The sequence below is a fragment of the Xenopus tropicalis genome, chromosome 2 (genome assembly GCF_000004195.4).
Source record: "Xenopus tropicalis strain Nigerian chromosome 2, UCB_Xtro_10.0, whole genome shotgun sequence".
In the NCBI taxonomy this organism is placed as follows: Eukaryota; Metazoa; Chordata; class Amphibia; order Anura; family Pipidae; genus Xenopus; species Xenopus tropicalis.
Window position 1 is genome coordinate 32,002,148 of NC_030678.2, and position 22,526 is coordinate 32,024,673.

Below are 22,526 nucleotides of genomic sequence, written 5' to 3' on the forward strand. Positions count from 1 at the left end.
CTGCAGCAGAGCTTTTAGAAGCAGACACAGCCCTCCTCACTCTGGAACATGCACCACCCAAGTCTTCCCTCAGCTCTCCACTAATTCCTCACTGCAGCCTGCGCCTTCTGCCTTCTTCCATTCCTTCACACAGTTTTTCATCTCCCCACTATTTGTCTAAATGGGATTTTAGCAGCGCTGAAGCAGAAGTTTATTGTTTTGTGGAGTGAGAGAAAGAGAGAAAGAAAGAGAGGAAAAGCCCTGAGTACTCAGCAGGGAATACCATGGCCATTAATACCGATACCCAATATGAGAAGGCACTGGGAGGTTCAGGGAACCCTCTGCCCGCAGACTCCCATGAGACTGAGAAACTCCTCACTAATGCCTCGGAGAATAAGGAGGAGAATGGCATGAAGAAGTCATTTTCAGTCACCATGTCCAGCGAGAAGTCTATGGGAGACCTGGAACAAAATGGCCACAACCTGCCTTACAAATCGGTGTCAGCTGGGCAGCTGGAGTCTGCCCCTCTCTCACCCTCCAGGGTCAGCCTTGCCAGGGCATCCTCCACTGCCACCACCGCCCAGGAGCAGGGCAGGCCCACCGACTATCTCGTCCTGGCCATCTTCTCCTGCTTCTGCCCAGTCTGGCCAGTCAACATAGTGGCACTGGTCTTCTCCATCATGGTGAGTACTAGTGTCCCACATGGGAATAGCTGTGCCTGCTACAGAGTCACTATACAGGATAGGCACTGGCGGGTTCTTCTGTGGTACTGTAGAACTAAAAGTATCTACCAGGGTCAGTTTTAGGGTAGGGCAGAAAGCACTTGTATAAGACTTGTTTCTTAACTTTAACCCTGCAACCTCTTGCCCAGGAAGTTATAGCCCTGTAACAGCTGGAATGACAGAGGTTGCCTACACCCAATTCAAATCAAGAAATCAAGCTATATACATATGCATATAAATATTATATATGTGTGCAGCTATTTACTGTCTCGGTACAAGAGGATACAATAATATCTGCTGATTACTTTTTTGCCAGAAGTGATGGTCGGTAAAGCACAGCAAACATTCAGGTATTTTATCATGCAAGTTGTACACAAGTACAGCTATTACCTTCGAGTCTATAGATGGTGTGCCATTTTACCTTTAGAAGCAGTATGGCAGCCTCTTACCTATTAATTAATACAAATATGCAGCTATATACTAAAATAAAACATATGTCCTGTTAATTCCAATAGGAAAACAGAAGGAGGGTAAATAGTGCTTTGAAAAATGTTAATTAAATGTGCTAATGATATTAGGCATGGGAGATTGCATGGTCAGCAACAAAAACAGCTACTAACGTCTGCATAGTGTTGTGCTACATCGGAAATTATTTACCAAGGATGCAGGGAGTTGCATCCCCGCTGATCTGCTTAATATAGAGACTTGGTTCTGTAGTGGGGGGTGAGTCGGTTTTTGCCCAACAACAGCAGAGTTTGCCTGGGGCTGTAATTTATCAGTATTGCTGGGAAAGCCAGGTAGGCTAACCTTGCTGTGCTATCATTCACATTTTCACCAGTTGTTATTCCTTTTTTTTTTTTTTTTTTTTTTTTAACCCTTTCATGTAATACTCTCACTGTAATACTCAATTCAGCCTCTATTAAAAGGAAAGTTTGGCACAGAGCCTCCCTCTGATTTGGGCATGTGCAACATAGTGTCTCCTATTTTCCTTACAAATGCTATGTCTCTGTTAATGGGATACAGCAGGATCCAGGCTCCTCCCTGCCGCTTGCCTGCAACCAATATACTTTTGGCCATCTCAGCAGTTAAGGAGAGAGCCTTTGGCATTAATCAGACTCAGAAATGAGGAGCTCGGCAATGTGACAAGCACAGGGAAATTTATGTGCCACTGCTTAGTGCTTTAGCACCATTCTCCATATAGTGGGACCCAAACCTTACATTGGCAGACTCACCACTGCTATTAAAGTAAATGCACCTCTGTTGGGCAATGGAAATCTCAGTCCAATCCTAGCAGTATTAATGACATCACCACCTCATGTTTAATGCTATGAATTTGGCTTTATAGATCCATCAGGCTGATGGTAATGGGATATAGAGAGGCTTTTAACAAGTCAGAAGTGCCTTGCTGTTCCTCTGGCACATTAACAGCAGCTAGCAGTACCGTTAATAATAAGGAGTGTGATAGGAATGCGGAAAAGAATTCAGGGATATGAGAAGGTTTGGGTTTCTGCAGGTCGGTGCTAGGGAATACCTCACACTCAGAGCTGGGATAGAATTGCCTGTTTAACTAGAAATTCTAGCTCAGGAGAGCATCAGTGTAGTGCTTGGTGGATAAATGGGTTTTATGCCCTCATCAAACAGTCTTATTGATTCCCAGGCAGCAGGGATCAATACGTGGCTCTGGGCTTCACATTACACCCAAAGCTTGGGACTGGCTTAAAAATTCAGTTGCAGTTATTGATGGTTTGGTTATCGACAAAGAAAATTGTATATATCAATTCTAGATATTAAATGTAATTGTAAGCAACAACAGTGCACATTTGTGGGGTCAAGGCTTGAGGTACATTGTGTGACCTGCTAGCACTTTACATAGGCATGGGATCTCTTATCTGGAAATCTGATATCCAGAAAGCTCCAAAAAGGGCAATTCTATTTTGGAAGTGTCCCATCTTAACTTAATTTTTGACTGATTTGCTTTTTTTCTCTGTAATGAGACAGCATGATGATAATTAATGTAGCTTAAATTATATGATGTATGCAAAACAAGTGAAATCTATATATATGAAATGTTTAAATGCTTTTCCAGTAGCCTTAAGGCATAGTGTTTTGGATTACAGAAAGACCCCTTATCTGGGAAGTCCCAAGCCCCCAGATAATAAATTCCATACCTGTATTGATAATAAACTGTGTTAGTTTAGGGACATAGAGTGGTCTATACCTAAATGCCAAATGGGAAGGTAGGAGAAAAGCACAGTTTGTAGAAGGCAGCCAATGCCTATTATAAAGACTGAAGACCAACATTCATACTTGTCTCACAGTCATGCAAGAATCTTGCAAAGCACTGAAACTGAGTCAAACGGCAATGTTGGCACTTTGTACAAGTGTAGAAACAAAAAAAAATTGCCATCTGTGCCTTCAAAGCTCCAAGTTGGTATCAGGGTTTGGTGTGGAGCCACGTGCAGTAGTTATTGTTGGTAATGCCAACACCCTGCGAGATTGGTACTACCCTGGGCCAGTTACACCAATAAATGTTGATAGTTTGGATAATAAATGCCATTTATTTCTCTATCACATGAACAAAAATGTTCTCCTTCAAGCAGAATTCCTGATATTTATTGCAGAGTGATATTCCTGATATTTTTTGCTCAGCTCTGTTAGCTGCCCCACCCTGTCAGATTTGTTCAACTGGACCTCATTTGAGAATATAGAGACGAGATCTCTGGGAGTGTTAGTGGTTATTCATGACAGATCCATTATGAGGGAGTATAGAGGAATGATTGCTGGATTCCCCCTTATAAGGACAGTCCTTCCTATGCCCCACTAATTTCCATGTACAGTCCACCCATTCCTCCGCCCAGTCAACCCATTTCCCCACCCCAGTCTGCCCATTTCCCCGCTCAGTATACCCATTTCCCCACCCCAGTCCCACGTTTCCAAGGCCCTCACCAAAGGCTGGTATTACATGAAAAAAAAGGTGGCAACCCTAGGTGGGTCCAATGCCAGTGCAGTTAAAGTCTGTGGAGGGCATTTGGCCACTGCTCACCAAGCTAAAAAAATTTGTCACTTTTGTGCATTTTAGTATTCAAATATTTATTTGCCATTATTTATACTTTATTTTGTTTGGAGATTGACTAGAGTGAAACTGAGACATCTCTGATGCATTTTAAGAGATAATATGGCCCTATCAGAAACTATATACTGTGGGAGGCAACTTGCAGTCCTCCAGCTGTTGCTCATCCCCAGCTTCCAGCATATACTGTCAGCCATCCTCAAAGCATTGATTTTACTAGTTAGAAGGAATAATGTACCCCAGGGGCCTTATGTATAAAGGGCTATCCTATTGAAATGTACTGGGCAGATAGGATTTCTAGTCCAGTTACAGCTAGAAGGAAGCAGGATGCACTTTCCCAGAGTTCAGAGTGACATAAATAGTGCTCTGGCCTCACCTATGCAGATAAAGAGCCTTTCTTTTTGTGAAAAATGTGCTTAGAGGCAAACATGCAAGCTGGGGCAGCATTCCCTTGACCTAAATGAAGGCATGAGGCCAAAGGGCAACACAATACTTCACTTCAAAACTAAGGCTTATGTTGACAATAAACATTCTGTTATCTGTTGCCAAATTATCACTCATGCATTATTAAGAGATTATCGGCTCCATGCTGAAAATATGTAAGGATTTAAGAAGCCACCTTGGAGCTTCATGACTCCTATAGCGACATGCATCCTGACAATTTGGGTCTGATTCCAGACTAAATCAGAAGTGACTGACCAAATTAAGTAGTAAAGGCCCCATCTATTTAGATGCAGTGCACTGGCATTGGACTCACCCCAACTATTGGGCCAAAGTTCTGCATTTTGTATAGTGCGTCATCAGTGCATGGAATATATGTGGGTATGATTCCCTACTGCATTGCCCAGCTAGCGTGATCTGATAGAAGCCCAGGTGACTAGAACTAGACCCAAATCTCCTGTGTGAATAAGGCCTAAAAACCTCACTATCTGCATTAGTAACAGATAGGGTTTTGACCCATTCAAAGAACCAGGCTTGAGTAGCTACTATGGTGGAAAAAAACTCCAGTCCGCAAGAACTTTAAAGAGATGAATTAATCATATGTGATTTTCCAGTAACGTAGTTTTTACATTCTATATGGATTTATATAGAGAGAGAGTACGGTGGAAATCTAATAATGGTGTGTAATGCAGACTTAAAATGCACTTCTTGCTAATGATCTCCAGCATAGAGCATTCGGCACACTGGGGACTAACTGCATTGACTGGAACTGGATCGTGCTGGCTGCACTGCAAAGCATGCCACATCGCTGGTCCAATAGGCCATACTGAACCGGAAATTCAGAACTCACACCTTATAGGAATGCCAGTTAACAGATACAAGTTTCAAGAGCTGCTATGTGATCCTGGGAGTCCGATTTGTTTCCAGCTGGAATGATGGAAATTAAATTACCACTGGATATGAAACCTCAGCAGAAAGTTCATATGAAAGGTGTCCCATATACAAGTTTAAAGAAATGTAAGACAAATGACAACAACTAAAAAGCTTAAAGGCCCAGAACTGAACCACTGCAATCATGATAAGCCACTCGAGTTCATGGGCAATGATAGCAAACTATCATCTTTCCAAGAGGGCTTCCAGGTTATTCAGGTATAGATGATACAGAGCTTCTAGGCATTACATAGCTGTATGGAGTTAGATTTAGCTATGCCCTGAAACACACACCCTCCAAAAGCACTCACTGGGGATGTGTCTAAGCAATCATCACTGGAACCACTGAGTTTGGACTATTGAAACGTATGGGGAAAAATTCTCAGTGATTTGTCACCAGTCCCTTCAAACTAACTTGGTGACAACACCCAGAATTGTTTCGTGTACCATTCCCTTGTGGGAGAGTATTCCAATTAAAAACCGATATATGAATCCTTCTATTTAGTAAGTAAATACTAACTGACTTACTTACTTACCGACTTTGGGGGGGTGGGTCTCAAATTCTAATTATCTTTTCCTTGTAATAAATTTGAGAATATTATGGAGTCTTGCAGCCCAAAGCCACGTGCAATTTACCAGCCTCTCACCAATGTTCTAATTAAATCATTCATATAAATTTTGCTGAGTATAACAAGCATAAACAAAGCGATTGCATTGCTATACAAAAATTCTATAAGTAGGATAAGGATGAGACTTAACTGGTTACTGTGATGAGGAAGAGAATGGCTGCTGCCATACATATATGCAGAAAAATAAATTCCCTGGTAGCAGACTCAGACTGGCAATCTGTGGGTCCTGGCAAATGCCAGAGGGGCTGCTGTAAGTTGCAATAGACAGTCACTATTTATTGGGCCTGTGGGGCGGCTGCTTGGGCCTCTGTGTATTCAAAATGCCAGGGGCCTATTTTGAATTTCAGTCTGGAATTACCTAGTGGAATTATATATGGCAGCATATTTTACTGGTCATGTATAGAAAAATTAAAGGCAAACTAATCTTACAGATATGGTTTACATTTTGCATGGAATTGGTTGAGGACTTTCAGTTGGAACTGAAGAGATGGTGATGCAGTTATGAAGTCTTGGGGTCAATAAATTAAGGACCTATTGCATCAGCTTAGCTAGAAAGCTCCCAGGTATGACAATACCAATTTTTGCAAAGCAAATTACAAGCAAGTTTTTTGAGAGGATAAAACATTTTGGGCCGTTTTAGAGTTTGCACCTTATGCTGGGGCTGAATGTGGCAGTGAAAGGGTGGCACTTGCTCTTAAATGCAGCTGTTGATGTTTGCAGATTTAATGCAGTAGAAAAGTGCTGGTGTCTGTTGGCACTGATCCCTCATCTGCAAGTAACTGGCATCAATAGCTTGCAACTTACACAGCAGATTGCTGGCATGCTGTAGCTATAGACACAACTTGCACTCGTCGCCACATTGTATTGTGTGCAGTGTGTTTCAGTGTCCCCATTCTCAGGCCGGGGATATTGCTTTGTGTTCACTGTCAGAGAGACATTTATTGCGAATGTGCTCATGCAAGTTTAATGCTTCCAGATATTGTTACTGGTAAAAGGAAATACAGTATTTTGTAAACAGCAGCTCGCTGGCTTGCATATATGAGAAGAGAAATCCCAGGATAGAAGAACCCGTGTTACTCTGGTCACAACAGGACATTTACTTATGGGATTATGGGAAATCTATTTCTATTTACTGAAGCAGCTGTGGCCGGCTGGTAAATACACTGCTGGTGGCTAATGATTGCACAGCTAACCAATCATCTGATTCCTTTTATTTGCCAGGCTTCTTGAACATGGCATAGAATGCAATGAAGCTGGCAGAGTAAAGAAGTCTAGAGTAAAGCAGTGAATATCTTTTTATATGATTCCCCATCTTTCTTTTCAAATTGAACATGAAAACCTTGCCTGCCATTGCACCCTTCCCAATAGGTGGATAGGATGTTGACAGGTATAGAAGTGAGAGGAGCCACAGCACTTTCCTTCACTTTTGCTCAGTTTCTCTCACTGGACAAATTACCCTGAATACACACCGATTATGTATATCCATCTCTGTGGATGTCCAAATCGCACAATAACCAGCCATGTGGTCTCCAGGCTAGAAAATGGACAGCTACAGTGTTTAGTTACTATGAATGACTGTGTTGTTGCAACCGATGTTAGAGAATTTTCTGTAGAAGACAACAGGCCTGGACTTGCAAACTTTGGGTTCTGGCAAATGCCAGAGGGGCTGCTGTAAAATGCCAGAGGGGCTGCTGTAAAATGCCAGAGGGGCTGCTGTAAGATGCCAGAGGGGCTGCTGTAAGATACCATAGGCAGTCACTGTTTATTGGGGCTGTGGGGGCTGTTTGTGCCTCTGTGTGCTTGAAGGGCCTAATTTAAATTCCAGTCTGGACAACAAGGTGTATGGTTAGCAGGGTTGGCCTGGCCTGTCAGAGTACTAGAGGATCTTCAAGTTACAGAAGTCTGGGAAAAATTCTATAAGTCCAATCCATAAGCATACATTTTCTGTAAAACATTTGGCACTGTTTCTATCTAATTTTGGGCCCTGGGTTTCAGGTTCCCTTGGAGGCCCAGTCAAACACTGTTGGTTAATAAAGGATGGTTCTTTATTAATTGGCAAGACAGGGTATTTGTTTATTGGCACTGTCTGTTTTGCACATATATCTGTATCTATTAGGGAGGAACTGAATCCACTATTTTGGGATCTGGCTGAACCCTGAATCCTTTGTGAAAGATTTGGCTGAATACTGAACTGAATCCAAAGGATTCAAGAGAATTGTGTGCACTGAAAACCACACACAGTGAAAAAATTTCAACATCAGTATTTATGTGACAAAATGTCATGTGATTTTAAAGATTTGGATTTGGTTCACCCAGGCACGTGGATTGGGCCGTATCCAAATCTGTAATCTATAAGATTACATTTTTAAATTGTAATTAACAAATCATCTTATGGCACAATCTGCAGTCATGCAAGTCGTATGACATTAAGCAGTTAAACTGACCAGAATCTTGAAGCCAGCCTTAAGGTGGTAATACACATTATGATCTACTCGTTCAGTGAGGCTGCCCCCTTTGTGTTCCTCCTATGGTCTTTCCTTATTACTGTGCATTTTTCTTATTCTGCGGAGTGTACAGTATACTCTAGTACTGGAGACTAGACTAGACTTTTAACTAAGGCCACCCCTTATCTTGCCTTAGACTTGTATCAGGCATTTTCTTGTTGGTCTCTGCTCCGCTCCGTGTAGCTGCACTCAGGTCAAAGTACTGCCACACCATGCTGCCAAAGAGAGTGGATCCTCTTCTCTCTGCCTGCCTACAAAACACAGGCAGAGAGAAGTGGAGCCAATGCTCTGTGTGACTTTGCCTTCACCTTAAGGTTGATGTTCCTCAGAGTGTATTAGTCGCCCACGATAAATCTCTGCTATTGCAGGCGACTAACCACTCTGAATTGCCTTTCCACCTGCTCAAATAAGAATTGCTGGTGGAAAGGCCTTTGCATCGCTTCAGTTTTCCAAAGTTGTATGAAGTTTCCTCCTGCAAAACTGAAGCAATGCTAAGGTCTTTCCACCTGCGACTTCTATTTTTGCTGGTGGAAAGGCATTTTGGAGTGGTCAGTGACCCGTGATAACTCTCTGCTAACAAGTTCCATGGGGCATCAGCCTAAAAGAGCAGCCAGTCCAGTCAGTTGCTTCATGCAGACAACTTCACACAACTTTGGAAAACTGAAGCGGTACGTAGGCCTTTCCACCAGCGATTCATATTGTTGTCAGTGGAAAGTAGCACAGTAGCAGAGATCTAACACAGGCGACATAATCTCTCCATGGGAGAAATCCCTGTGTATATATGCATCTTGGATAATTCAAATCTCTCTTTCTATGTGGCTTCCACTTATGGCAATCTTTACTCTATATCAAAGTTGGGCGGGCAGTGGGTGGCTGGGGGGGGTGTTTGACCATGATGGGGCCCCTTTTGGGGGGGTATGGGGGCCCATGGTGTGGCAGCTCTGCTCCCCTGAGTCTGACCCCGGGGTTATATATTATGCATGCATGGGACATTAAACTTGTTCCTAGGGTTACCGCCTTTTTTATTTTTTACTACTGGCCTTTAGGTTGGAGGGGGCTGGCAGTCGCATCACTTGGGGACAGGGAAATGGATGAGCTAGGCAGGGGGTTGGGTGGATGGGTCAGTGAAATGGGCAGATGGGAAGGGAAACTGGTGGGTGGGTGGGGAAATGGGCAGGGCAGAGAGAGAAGAGATCTACTGCAGAGGGAGTCAGGGAAGGGAGGGATTATAGGTAAATTTGTAATACCGGCCAGTCATATACCAGCTGGGTGGCAACCCTAATTGGTTCACAAAAGGCACATTAGTTCATTAAAGGGGAACTCCATCCAAACACAACTTATGCATTTTGAAAGGTAAACATACTATAAGTTCAAGAAACTTTGCAATGTACTTCAACTAAAAAATGTGCAGTCTTTTCATGCTTTTTAATGTAATAATAGGGTTTGGAACAGTTACCTAAGACTCAAAAAATGTAAGAGTAGTCGACTGTCCTAAGCCTGCCTTCAGCCTGCATCCTCCAAATCCCACAATTTCATATACAATATGGAAAGGAACATCACAATGAAATGCATAGTGGACTATGTAGTTCCTGCATGCTGTCTGTAAGATGTTGTTACAATTTGTAATATCAATGTTTTAGTCCCTCCTCCCCTGCCAGGATTTCAAATGATGCAGAAAGAGAACAGTTTTGCAACTGGATTTTATGGTATTTATTCATACTTTTTGAAGGAACAGTGATAGGTATATTAGGGGTTTCTGTGTTGTGTGGGGCACTTTAACAAATTTTGGTTTGGAAAGTAGAACAAAGAAGTAGGGTAGAAATGCTGCAAGTATTATATTGAGATTCTGTACCAGCCCATAGTGACTGCAGCCCTGTAGCATCATTATCAATTGAGAAACCTCATTTCCTACTTGAACGTTTGTGGTGACCCCTAAGCTTCTCAACAGCTTCCCAGAGCACACTGAGCATGTGCAGTGTCACTGACACTTAAAGGATGGCATAATAATAAGATATCCAGCTCCTTGCACAGATGTGAAGTGAGGTTCATCACTGTTATAGAGATGCTAAACCTCTAGGCTAGGTAAGTGCAGAAGCTATATTTGTTTTCAGAGTTCTCCTTAAAAGATAATCACATTTCAGTTACTGTAGGAGGGCGTAAATAGGCATGATTAATTTACAGCGACATACCATCACAAAGCTTTTTAATTAGTATATCACCATATAAAAGGCTTCTCCATAGACTTATTGGTTGTTTAGAATTCAGTATTGTTATTGCTTTTGCAATGCCATAAAATGCTTCCCCACCTCTGGCCTGCTTAATGTAGCTGGGGGTTGTGGCTTTACTGGAACAGCAGTTTTATTTGCCGGTATAAGTAGCTGGGAAGATAATTTGAGGTTGCAGGAACCAGCCCCTGTTTGTTTACTCCAAACAATCACTTCCAGTTAGTTATTTTAAAGAGATTTATGGGGGTTATTTTTCTATGGGTGTTTGAGAGAAGAGTAATGCTCACTGCCTACTCTGTTTATCCCACCAACTGATCCAGTCTGTTCCTGCTCCATTGAGAGAGTCAATGCAAGTTCAGCAAAATCCTCTCTGATAATTATCTCAGCTTCCCCCACCCCATGGCCAGGAAAAGAAAAGCCGGAGATATCCACTGGCCTGCAACTACTGAGTACAGAGACATGTCCCTGCAGGTACAGGCAAGCAACATAGGAGATAATCCAACATTAAATCCATACTTAAAATGCTGTTATGGGTCATCTAAATACTTTCTTTTGTTATGGAGTGGGCTTGGTACAGGGCTGGTGTGTTGGGATAAAGCCCCCAGCATATTTCAATAGCCATTTAAGAGATTTGTAGGTCTTACCTTGCAGAATTAGAATTTCAACCTGCTACAGCATTTTACATAGAGAATTCTGCCCTTGTACATTCACAATTATAAGGAAAACTAAAGTAACTAAAATATAATGTGCTGCTGCCCTGCACTGGTAAAAGTTGTGTGTTTACTTCAGAAAGTCTACTATAATTTATATAAATAAGCTGCTATGTAGCCATGGGGGCAGCCATTAAAAGGAGAAAAGGCACATAGCAGATAACAGATAAAACACTATTGTATTCTACAGAACTTATCTGTTATCTGCTATGTAACCTGTGCCTTTTCTCCTTTTTTCCAGCTTGAATGGCTGCCCCCGGGGCTACACAGCAGCTTATTATATAAATTATAGTAGTGTTACTGTAGCAAACACACCAGTTTTACCAGTGCAGGGCAACAGTGCATTAGGGTTCTGGCACACGGGGGAGATTAGTCGCCCGCGAACTTCCTGTTCGCGGGCGACTAATCTCCCCGAGTTGCCTACCCCTGCCATCCCACGCGGCGCGATTTCGCGCAAATCGCCGAAAAAGACTCGCGAGTCTTTTTCGGCGATTTCCGGAAATCGCCCCACCGCGTCTGCCATCCCGCCGGCGACTTACATGTTCGCCGGTGGGATGGCAGGGGTAGGCAACTCGGGGAGATTAGTCGCCCGCGAACAGGGAGTTAATCGCGGGTGACTAATCTCCCCCGTGTGCCAGAGCCCTTATATTTTTATTACTTTAAAGCTCTTTTATTTTTTGGTGTTACTGTTCCTTTAAACAACTATATAGTTACATTTTGCTAGGGAACCCTTACAGTTTGTGTTCCTTAATTCACAGCTATAGACAACCCAATGGAACTGGATGAGAGACAGTGCACATGTCCATCCCATGTAAACAAACATGCATCTGTGTGTATATATATATATATATATATATGGGGTGGCAGAGACTTCTGCACAGATTTTGATACATTTCAATACCAGTGTTCCTAATTAAAGTTGAAAAGAACAAGTTTATGATGCTGTTTTTTTATCATGGGTGCACATTGGAAGGCATACGTGTCTTGGAACTAGTCTGACATCTGATTCTGCACCATGACCAGGTCTGGACTGGAATTCAAAATAGTCCCTGGTATTTCTAGTACACAGAGGCCCAAACAGCCCCCACCAGCCCAATAAATAGTGACTGTCTATGGCATCTTACAGCAGCCCCTCTGGCATTTGGCAGAACCCACAGATTGCCAGGCCATGCCCACCCCAGCTTGTGGGCCAAGATAATACAGCATCTGGTTGCAGGCAATTTCCATGATATTAATTCAGATATGTGAGTGCATCAGGTCTATTTCAGAAAGTGAATGGGAGATGGGACCTAAAAATCTGTGCAGGAGGGACCTTCCCTCCAGTAGTCAGCACAGCTCTAGTATCCCAAGGGGAAAGAGAGAGCAATATGCAGAGTGACATCTCATTAAAGATGCAGCTTTTGTATGCAGTTAACCCTCAGGCCACTGGCACAGCTGCTTTGAATGAGAGCTCTTGAACCAAAAGCCAGGTATGTGCAGTATAAAAATACGAATACCTTTAAAACACTAAATATAGAAAATAGTAATACTGCTATGGGAAAACATGTTTTTTTGCAAAACATTTAAAGGACAATAAAAGGTTAATATAAATTAAAAGTAAGTCTAAAGGCATTGTTTTTAAGTACTTACTGCATATCTAAATTCCCAGATCCCTGCTTGCTTCTCTGAAATATGGTGCTGGCAGCCTACAGCAGTGTGAAGACTACAGTGACATCACTGAAATCTCTCTCCCCTTCCTGTAGGTGCCAGCGGCAGCCTTCCTATTCTCTGAGCATGTGTAACTTGATCCTGTCTCCTGTTCTGAGCTACACATGCCCACCAGCCAATCAGAAGTGGATCTGGCAGAGGGGAGGGGGGGGGAGGGAATGAAACACATGTGCAGTATGAAGCAAGGAGGGAAAGGAAGGGAGAATACCCTTTTAGAGATGGCTGCCTGTTCTAGAAAATGTGAAGTAAGTGTGACTGAGTAAATATTTGATTAGGTGAGCCAAAAGTGTGGCGTTGTTACTAAACAATAGGAGGACTATTGGGCAGTATGCTTTTTACATTTTGACTTGAATTCTCTTTTAATAGAGCTTCTCCAGCAGAATCCTGCATTGAACTCAATTTTTCAAAAACACAAAAAGATTTCTTTATATTTCATTTTGAAATTTCACATGGGGCTAGCCATATTCTTCAACAATGAGAGCACAACAAAAATATGGAAGATGGTCTTTATATGTATAGCCCCTGGGGCACAGTAGATGACAATTCCACCCAACTGTATTTCAAAAGGTAAACTATTTTGCTCATAGGTGAAGCAGAAAATTTCGTAAGTTTAACTTTATATGTAACTTACACAATTTTCATAATTTTTGCCCCCTTACGGAGGAAGATTACCCTGGGCTCAGCAGAACTGTACCCCCTTTCTCCCCTGATGGTGGTCCTGTTAGCAGAAAATTGTGCATTGATAGTTTATTATTTTTCTAGTATGTCCTGGGTTTGGCATTTAGCATTTACCATACTGTACCATTTGCAATATAGATAATACATTAATGCCATTTACATAGCAAAGGTAATATGGCAGTGCAGACCTTACACCATTCAGATACATTTGCTTTCTGCAAGGCACAAGCATTTGAAACGTTAGGGTGAAGACACACAGAGCTACTTAGTAGCAGTTAATTGGTTACTAAATGCCAACTTGGTATTTCATTTGGGCTAATCAGCTGTCATTATACCAGTTGTTCAAATGGCTTGTTATAGGCCACACAGAAGCCAAATATTCTACAGTTCACACAGCAGGGGCCTATATTATAAAACAAGTGTCCAGCTTATTATGCACTAACATGATCAATGGTAATTGTTGACTGGTTGGTTTTCCTTGCCTGCATATCAGGCCCGCACTGGCAATCTGTGGGTTCTGGCAAATGCCAGAGGGGCTGCTGTAAGATGCCATAGGCAGTCACAATTTATTGGGCTGGGGGGGCTGTTTGGGCCTCTGTGTATTTTAGATACTAGGGCCTATTTAGGCAAAATTGGAATTGGCACCCTTAGCCATCATAAAATGCATTGATGATAGTTTGTGACTTTTCTTTCTACCATTATGGCAGTTTAGATTTCTATGTACTGTATAACCATAAATATGCAGAAAAGGAATGCTGTATGCACACAATATTCACAAATTCCAGTAAAGACCATTTAATAAGATATATAAATATATATAATACAAGCTTCCAGCTGCCTTTTCATTCAGTATTCAGTCTATAAGAGAGCTTTCAAGATGCATCTCATTAAATGCTTTTGCTGGACAAAGCTTATAAAATTAATGACATTTTAAAATGTAGCATTAAGAGAATATTCATTTATACGTGTAAATACTTAATGCTGCTGTGATACTTTCCAATGGATTTTACATACCCCCTGCCCTTTTCTAATATTCATGAAGAGGAAGTGACGTCACAATGAGCCTCTCATTCTATTGGTTGTGCATCAGAATATGCCAAATACAGGATGGGTTCCACCTACCAGAAATACATGACTGATGGTCTGTAAAGCTTAAGTACAGAACAAATGTATTCTCCAGCTTATTCCTAATCTTGTTACAGAGGTGGAGAGTGAACCACACAAGAATTATTTCAATGATACATTATAGGAAATGGCATTTGTGGTTGTCAGAGCATTCTGGGCAATGGGTTTTTGGAAAAGGAATCCCATTGTGCACCGGATATTAACTGGTTGCTGTTAATCGCCTGCATATAGTAACTCTTCATAATTCATATATTATTCAAATAATTATGATTATTAAGACAAAACTGGAATTCTTATAAATGTAAAAAAGCCTGACTCCAGCTGCTTTGTTCAAAATTGAACTAACTTTTAGTATGTTATAGAATTTCCTGTTTATTTGTCTACCTTTTTTTTACTTTTTTCATCTTTAAGTGGGGCACACTAGCAGCCAAAATCTATTGCTTTATGAGGCTACAAATGTTCCTATTGTTACTCTTTATACTTATATTTCTGTTTGGGTCCTCTCCTATTCAAATTCTCATCTCTCATTCAAATAATTGCCTAGTTGCTAGGGTAAATAAGACCCTAGCAACCGAAAAGCTGCTGAAATACCAAACTGAACAAAAAGCTAAATAACTGAAAAAAAAATTAAGACCACCTGCAAATGATCTTAGAACATCAATGTCTACATGATACTAAAAGTTAATTTAAAGTTGAATGCTCCATTTGAAAACATTAATAGATGTACCTTTAAAGTCATAAAAGTCAATTCAAATATTAATGTTAGTAACATGGCATAGCAAATGATTAATAAAATGAATGTATAGAAGGAGGCATAGGAGGCTGAGCCTTCAGAAGGGAGTAACTTATCTCAGGTGGCAAATTGCTCTACTATAGAAAAGAAATGTGGGATCTGGTATATACTTGGGACTTGGGTTTTTTTCAGCAAAAGGTTCATTCTGCAATGAAAATGGCATTGCCATACTTTGGAGCATTCTGGATAGTAGGTTTCTGCATTAAGTTTCCAAACCCATATTCTAAAATTAAAATGCAGGCAACGTAATCTTAAAGCAAATCTTGTAGATTGTAAGCTCTTTTGGGCAGGGCCCTCTTCACCTCTTGTATCGGTTATTCATTGCTTTATATGTTACTCTGTATGTCCAATGTATGAAACCCACTTATTGTACAGCGCTGCGGAATATATTGGCGCTTTATAAATAAATGTTAATAATAATAATAAAATCTTCCTACAGTAAAATCGGGGTTGGGCTTTAACACTCGTGACTCAGGGACCCCATTTTGCATGCAGGAAAAGCAGGGGGAGTATATGGGGGCTTGTCAGCAAGTTTCTCACTGCCAGCAGAAGGGTTTGGATTATCCCCCTGGTTACAGGGACATCTGCTGGGATAGGAAATAATGCTTATTTGGGTAAACCTAGGAGCCATGATGCTTCAGTGCTGTTGAGCTACTCTGGGTAGTGTACACTGCAGTATTAATGACAAAACAACATTGCTTTTCTTTTCATTGTTACATATCCAAGTCACTGTGCTCTCTTTTCTCATTCCTATTTCTCACAATTGACAAATTTCTAAAGATATAAAAATACAAAATGTACCATTCAGAATTCCAACCCTGTATGTTCAGCCCAAGCCCTATTCATTGCACTCATTTTGGGGGGTGCACTCCCCCTTAACTCAGCAGGTTAGCGATACCTTTGGTTTCAAACCGCGGAACAATCCCTTCGACTGAAAAATGGTTCTCTTAATAAGCTATTAAGGTTGGCAATAAATAGAGACAAATTGTTATACTGCTAGTTACATTATCTTCCTTTTCAGATCCTGTCTCTCTCATTGTGCCTTAGTGACTGCGTGTAAGAGATATAAAACTGAAACAGGAACCATTACACTTGAAATCTGTGTTCAGTGCCACCCAGGAGCAAAGAATACATATATTGTAACTGATTTATAATGAGAAGAGTTGAGAGAGTTCTATGAATGAGCTGAGCTTGTGGATCCTTATCTCTGACCACTAACCTTAGGCTTATGTTCCTGTCTCCTTTTTGCTAGTCAAGAAACAGCCTGCAGCAGGGAGATTTAGATGGAGCGCGGAGATTAGGACGTTTGGCCAGGCTACTGAGTGTCGTCTCCATCTTGCTTGGACTTGTCATTATTGTGCTGTGCATTCTCAGCTTGACCAGTAAGTACTTCATATTAATGGGGGCCATCTCCATGTAGGGTCTCTCAACAAAAGGAAGGCATTATTTAGAGAGAGCACATTCACTATAAACAGGCATAGCAGTTGTGAAATTAAATTTGGCCACCCACTTTGCCAGAAATGTGGTAATGTAATCCAATTTTAAGGCAACCAATTACTGGTATTAATTGGTCCTCGTCAAATGTGGCCTACGGGGTGCAACATACCACAATTGCCTATGTTTTACATCAAATGGCTTAGGTACAGGTAACCTTGTCTTTTCGTAATGGCATTTTCTTACCTTTCTAGCCCTTTTTCCAACCTGTTTTAGATTTCTGACACATGCAGTATTTGATTATTTGTATAATGTTAGACTATTGTATTTTGTCTGAGCAAACAGCATGTTTCAGTAAACATATATATATTGTTTGTGTTCTGCTTCCTGTGATTGTTTGGAAACTGAGCAATAGGGATTTTGTACGTTATTCTGCTATTTATTATGCACAGTGGTTAATTAAGACTAATCATTACTCAGATTTTCCTCTATCCGCCCAGTCACTCAGCCACTTCTACATCCCCCCCACCCCCACATTGTTTTGCTGTGATTTCAGCAACAGGCTGTGCCATGATAGAGCAATGGGGACACACAACAAGGCATAATCTAGAGGTAGTAAAGTTGCAGTATGTATGTACTGTATTTGTAGGTTGGCAAATTGGTTTGGGGATTATATTTTAAGGGCAACCATTTAACCGGTAGCTGAGCTTGTTGTTGGGTGGGAGATCAGGAGTACAGAACAGGGGTGATAGGGAGTTTATGTAACAATAAAGTCAACAATATATGCAGGACTTTTATTATTATTTGCTTCATCCATTATAGCAGGAAGCAGTGGGTGTTGTCCTAGGTATGAACTCAATTTTTCATTATAGGATCCCACCCATCTACCTTGTAATGCGTAACTAAATGTATGACTGTATGATATGGTGCTGGGGACCAGAAGCACATAATTATAAAAGTTTCTATGCACCCAGGGCCTGTGCATAGGGTGGTAGCTTTTTTCTTTTCACAAAAAAATGCTTGGAAAAAAAATCCCCCACGCCCTCCAGCCTAATGCTTGGTAATAGCTGCTACATCCAGGGGCAGAACCCAGGGAGAGGGTGGGGTACTTGCATGATCGCTCATGGGCAGACACTCACAGAGAGGAGAAGCCCTGCATGCAAGCCAATTAGAGAAGCCCAAACTTAACGCCAGGATTTTCCACCCGGGGCCAGTTGAAGTCCATAGGGTCTAATAGATGACAATGTAACTGTACAAATATGCAGAAGAAACACATTTAATTATGACACCCTCATCTGAGGCCCCAATTACCCTTCCAAACCACATCACTGCCTAGCTAAAGCACCTTACTGTGCCACTGTATCAGCTTCAAGAGTGCAGAGCTCTGCGGCAGGGTCCCCAGCTGCCATGACATTTTGCTGAGACCCAAGCATTCATAGCTGAAGCAGAGCCCTCCAGGACCATAAAAGTAGTAAGAGAGAACCTCTCCAGGACCATGAGGCCTACTTCTAGTGCACAAGCTTTAAAGGGGTTGTTCATGTTTGAGTTAACTTTTAGTATGATGTAGAGAGTGATATTCTGAGGAAATTTACAGTTGGTCTTCTTTGTTTATTATTTGTAGTTTTTTAATTATTTAAATGTTTGTGTTTTTCTCGAGTTTGGTGTTGGTAGGTTGCTAGGGTTCAAATTACCTGAGCAACCAGGGAGTGGTTTAAATAAGAGACTGGTATATGAATAGGAAAGGACCTGAATAGAAAATAAGTGAAAAAAAGTAACAATAAAATTGTGGCCTCAATAGATTTCTGGCTCCCGGGGTCAGTGACCCCCATTTGAAAGCTGCACAGAGTTAGAAAAAGAAGGCAAATAATTCAATATCCATTAAAAATAAATAATGAAGAGTTGAAAAGTTGCTTAGAATTGGCCATTCTATAATATACTAAAAGTTAACATAAAGGTTAATCACCCATTTAAAATGCACAGTGCCTGTGTGGGAAATATGGTCTGTATGCAACAAATGTTGAACACTTAACTCTCACGTTTCGGTTATGAATGTTCAGTCGAACCACAAGTGCATTAACATTTGTGTAAATGAGTGAATGCGTTGGTGCCCACAGTCATTTCTGTCCACTGATCCCTTCTCTTCCAGTTTTTCACTAGGTTTTGCAGTTAGAAGGAAGCCAAATGGGAGATGTGGACATGGCCTGCCTTCCCTTCACACACTTTTTATCCTCCTCACTGCAAATGAGTCTAATGTTAGAGGAAGAGCCAGGTCCAGTCCCACTCAAGGTCCAAGGGATTGCATGCAGCACTTTAAACGCCACGCCCTTGGGAATGGAGAGAGAAGCAGGAGTACAGCGCACAAGACAATGGACTTGAAACAAGAGAAATGCAAGATGCCAAGAGGAAGCTTTTAACAGGAAACCCTGAAGATGGACAGTGATTGGCTGGGCATCCTGGGACTGGCATTCAGGTGATGGCACAAACCCTGTTTTTATTTCCAGCTTTTGTATCAAAGGAATGAAAGCTATTGTATGTATTAAATAATATAGCTGAAAACTGCCAAATATAGGGTTGTGATAAGAAAAGACCCTCACATGCAGCAGAACGCTGTGTGGCCTCCCCTGTTTTGGATGATGATGCTTCTTCGCTGACAAAATGGAACAGGACTTTTAATCACTTTTTTTTAAATATTTTTGATGGGTAATTTAAGAGAATTGCACCGGCTGCATGGTTGTATTCCCTGCTGCAATGGCCACCTCTTCTCCTCTGCTTGCGTTTTGGCTGGAGGTGAAAATATCCTAAAATATATACAGGACTCTTGGGTTTGGTGAGATCTGACTGAGCTATACAGGGTGTTCAGTCCGTGCATATGGCTTGTTTCACTCATTAAGTCTGTCCCTAGGCTTGGGGCTGTTCTTGTAGGCACCGTGTACACTTAGAGGTCCAATTACTGCCTCAAAACTCAATGGCGTCTGTATTACATCATGTTTCTTAGCCTGAGATTCATATGCCCTGAATATAACACAAAGAGTTAATAGGAAAATTATCTACAGGTAATTTAAACCATTTACAGTAGATATTATAATAATATAATGGTGTCCCTGTGACAAATGCCTTCTGGTGGTTGGCGGCAGTCAATTAAAAGCATATCAAAACTCATAATATGATTATTATGATAATAATGGTAAAAAGTAGGTGAGGATCCAAAGATCCTGGTGGGTTTCTGGGATCCTATTCCTAATTGGCAGTCCTTATCCCCGGGGTCTGCAATCCAACAGACTATGGGCTTGTTCTTTTCAATGCAAAACACAATAAGATTGCTCTAATGGAATGGAAAGTTTCCTTTAATATGAGATAAAATCTAAGAGCTCTTTATTTCACACTGGTCTAATATATTATATAACTGCTTTTCTTTTATATCGCTCTTAATTCTGTATTGTATCCATGCTGATAAGGGATCCTCCATGGCACAAAGAGACTGAATACTTAGCAGGGTTGTAAAAAACAAAGGAAACTAAGGAAACATTTTTTATCTAAAATTATTATCTCAATATAGTTTGCTTGTTTTTCTTTGCACACAAAGCAAAAGCATTGCCTTTAATTAGAAATCACCAGCAGATCCTTTCATTCCACACCAGAATTGGCAGGTATAAGAAAAATAACCTTCTGAATATGAAGGAGGTAACAGCCTTGTGAGCTGGAGATCTCAGTTGGATGAAGGACAGAAATAAAAGAGAGAAGCAAATGTCATAAAGAATAAGGAAAGAAAAAAGGGGATACTTACAAAGGTGCCATATGTTGCTGGGTGGGGAGGGTTTCCAGACCTAAGAAAGGTGCATTTTCAGGTACTAATTTGAATTCCTAAGGGGGGGTTAAGGGTTTGATGTCTTGCGGTAGGGAATTCCAGTAATTGTAGGTAGCAGAGCTGGGAAGTCATTGGGAGGTGAGAAACATCTCCTTAATTACTGAAACAGCTATTTACACTTAGGTAATCGTTTTCTATAAAATTAGGTATTAATGACCCATCGCATGGACTGGGACTATCTGACTATTTTAATAACTGCTTAAAAAAAGGTAAGGGTTGTGGAAGAGGTTGTGGATATAGTATGAAGCCTGGGCACAGCATTATATATAATATAATTGTGGCCAATTTAGGGGCAAATTTGTCAAAATATAAAATCTCTTTCTTTTTTTTATCACACTCAACCTCGGACCTGAGAAATCTCAAAGTGCTTGTTTATTACTCCTTCCATCAACTGCCTCACATGTGCAAACGCATGAGCAGAATTATTCTCAAGCTGCACAAGGGTCCCATAGGCTTCCAGTGAAAGCATTTGTAGATGAGGTTAAGTGCAATGAAAACGTCTCCACCTTTGATAAATCTGCCCCTCAGTATCCCATTATCAGCACTGAGCATAAAGCATGAAGCTGCCAGGCTGGAATAGTAATTATTCCCTGGTAAGCCTTGTGCTATCTGCTCCGCTCTGTTGGCTACAGGCAGTGCAAGTGCCAGGCTTCAGGCCTCACTGCCTCTATTGAACCTGCTGCTTTATGACCCAATGCAGCCTGCCTGTTGCACGCCACATATTTTCAAGTACTGTATGAAATAACACATCAGCGCTTTAGGAACAGATGTATTAACTGAAGCCAAATAACTGATAAGGCTTTAATAACAAGAGATCCCACGAAGATTTGTTGAAATAGCACAATGCAAGGGAACACGGCAGCAACATGATCCATCATTCCAATATGACAGCCGTTTCCAGTACGCTGGTTCTAGGGACCAGCACAGTCCTACAGATCATCAGTGGCAGATAAAACTGCAACAGTGGCAAAGCATCGCAGGACTGTATTCATTATCTGTTACCTGCTATGAGCTATGTACAGTCAATGTACAGTGAAAAGATAAGCCTGTAGCTGCCAAACCACAACCTACTGTCTGATTCTTTCTGTGTTTATACTGATTATGGGGTTTCAGTAATATTTGAACTCTACTGGTTGCAGAATATACCAAAAGGAAACTTCAAATGATGCTATTTATATTGTGCTATTAGGAAGCTGTATGCCCTCATCTAGCCATTCACTAACAGGGTAATGCCATTATAATGACTATGATAAGTATGAGGGCAATACAACCTAGCCTATACATTACCAGGTACTAATATATGATACTATTTGCACCAAAAATTGTATTATGCCCTGGGGTCTTATTAGAAATTAACTCATCACCGCTGAGGCTGCGTAAGTTTTCTATATTCTATGATCACTGAGTGTTTGTTTCTGGGAAGGTTTAAACTGGAAAAACAGAAGAAGTGTATTTATGCCAAAACGAGGTGCAATGCAGACAGGGCACATTGCCATGCATGGCTGTGATCCAACCCGTGCTAAGTATTGGCATGCCCATTCAACATTAGCATCACTCCCTACATTTCCCCCTAGCATAAGCTGCTAAACTTTCTTTTGGACGACACGGTCTGTAAATAGGGTTGCCACCTTTTCTGGAATACAAACTGGGATCCTATATTTTAATGGTTTTTCCCTATTAATAACATTGGCATCAAGCAACATTTTTACCTGCC

The 22,526-nt window shown here is 41.2% G+C and overlaps 1 protein-coding gene across 1 annotated transcript; it reads left to right on the forward strand.

Moving 5' to 3' along the window:
* The first annotated feature begins 41 nt into the window (after positions 1 to 41).
* trarg1 (trafficking regulator of GLUT4 (SLC2A4) 1) lies at positions 42 to 20,707 on the forward strand. Its single transcript, NM_001005003.1, is given in 3 exon segments — positions 42 to 662; positions 16,766 to 16,895; positions 19,094 to 20,707. Coding segments are annotated over 3 exon segments (540 nt in total). The 5' UTR covers positions 42 to 263; the 3' UTR covers positions 19,105 to 20,707.
* Positions 20,708 to 22,526: the final 1,819 nt, after the last annotated feature.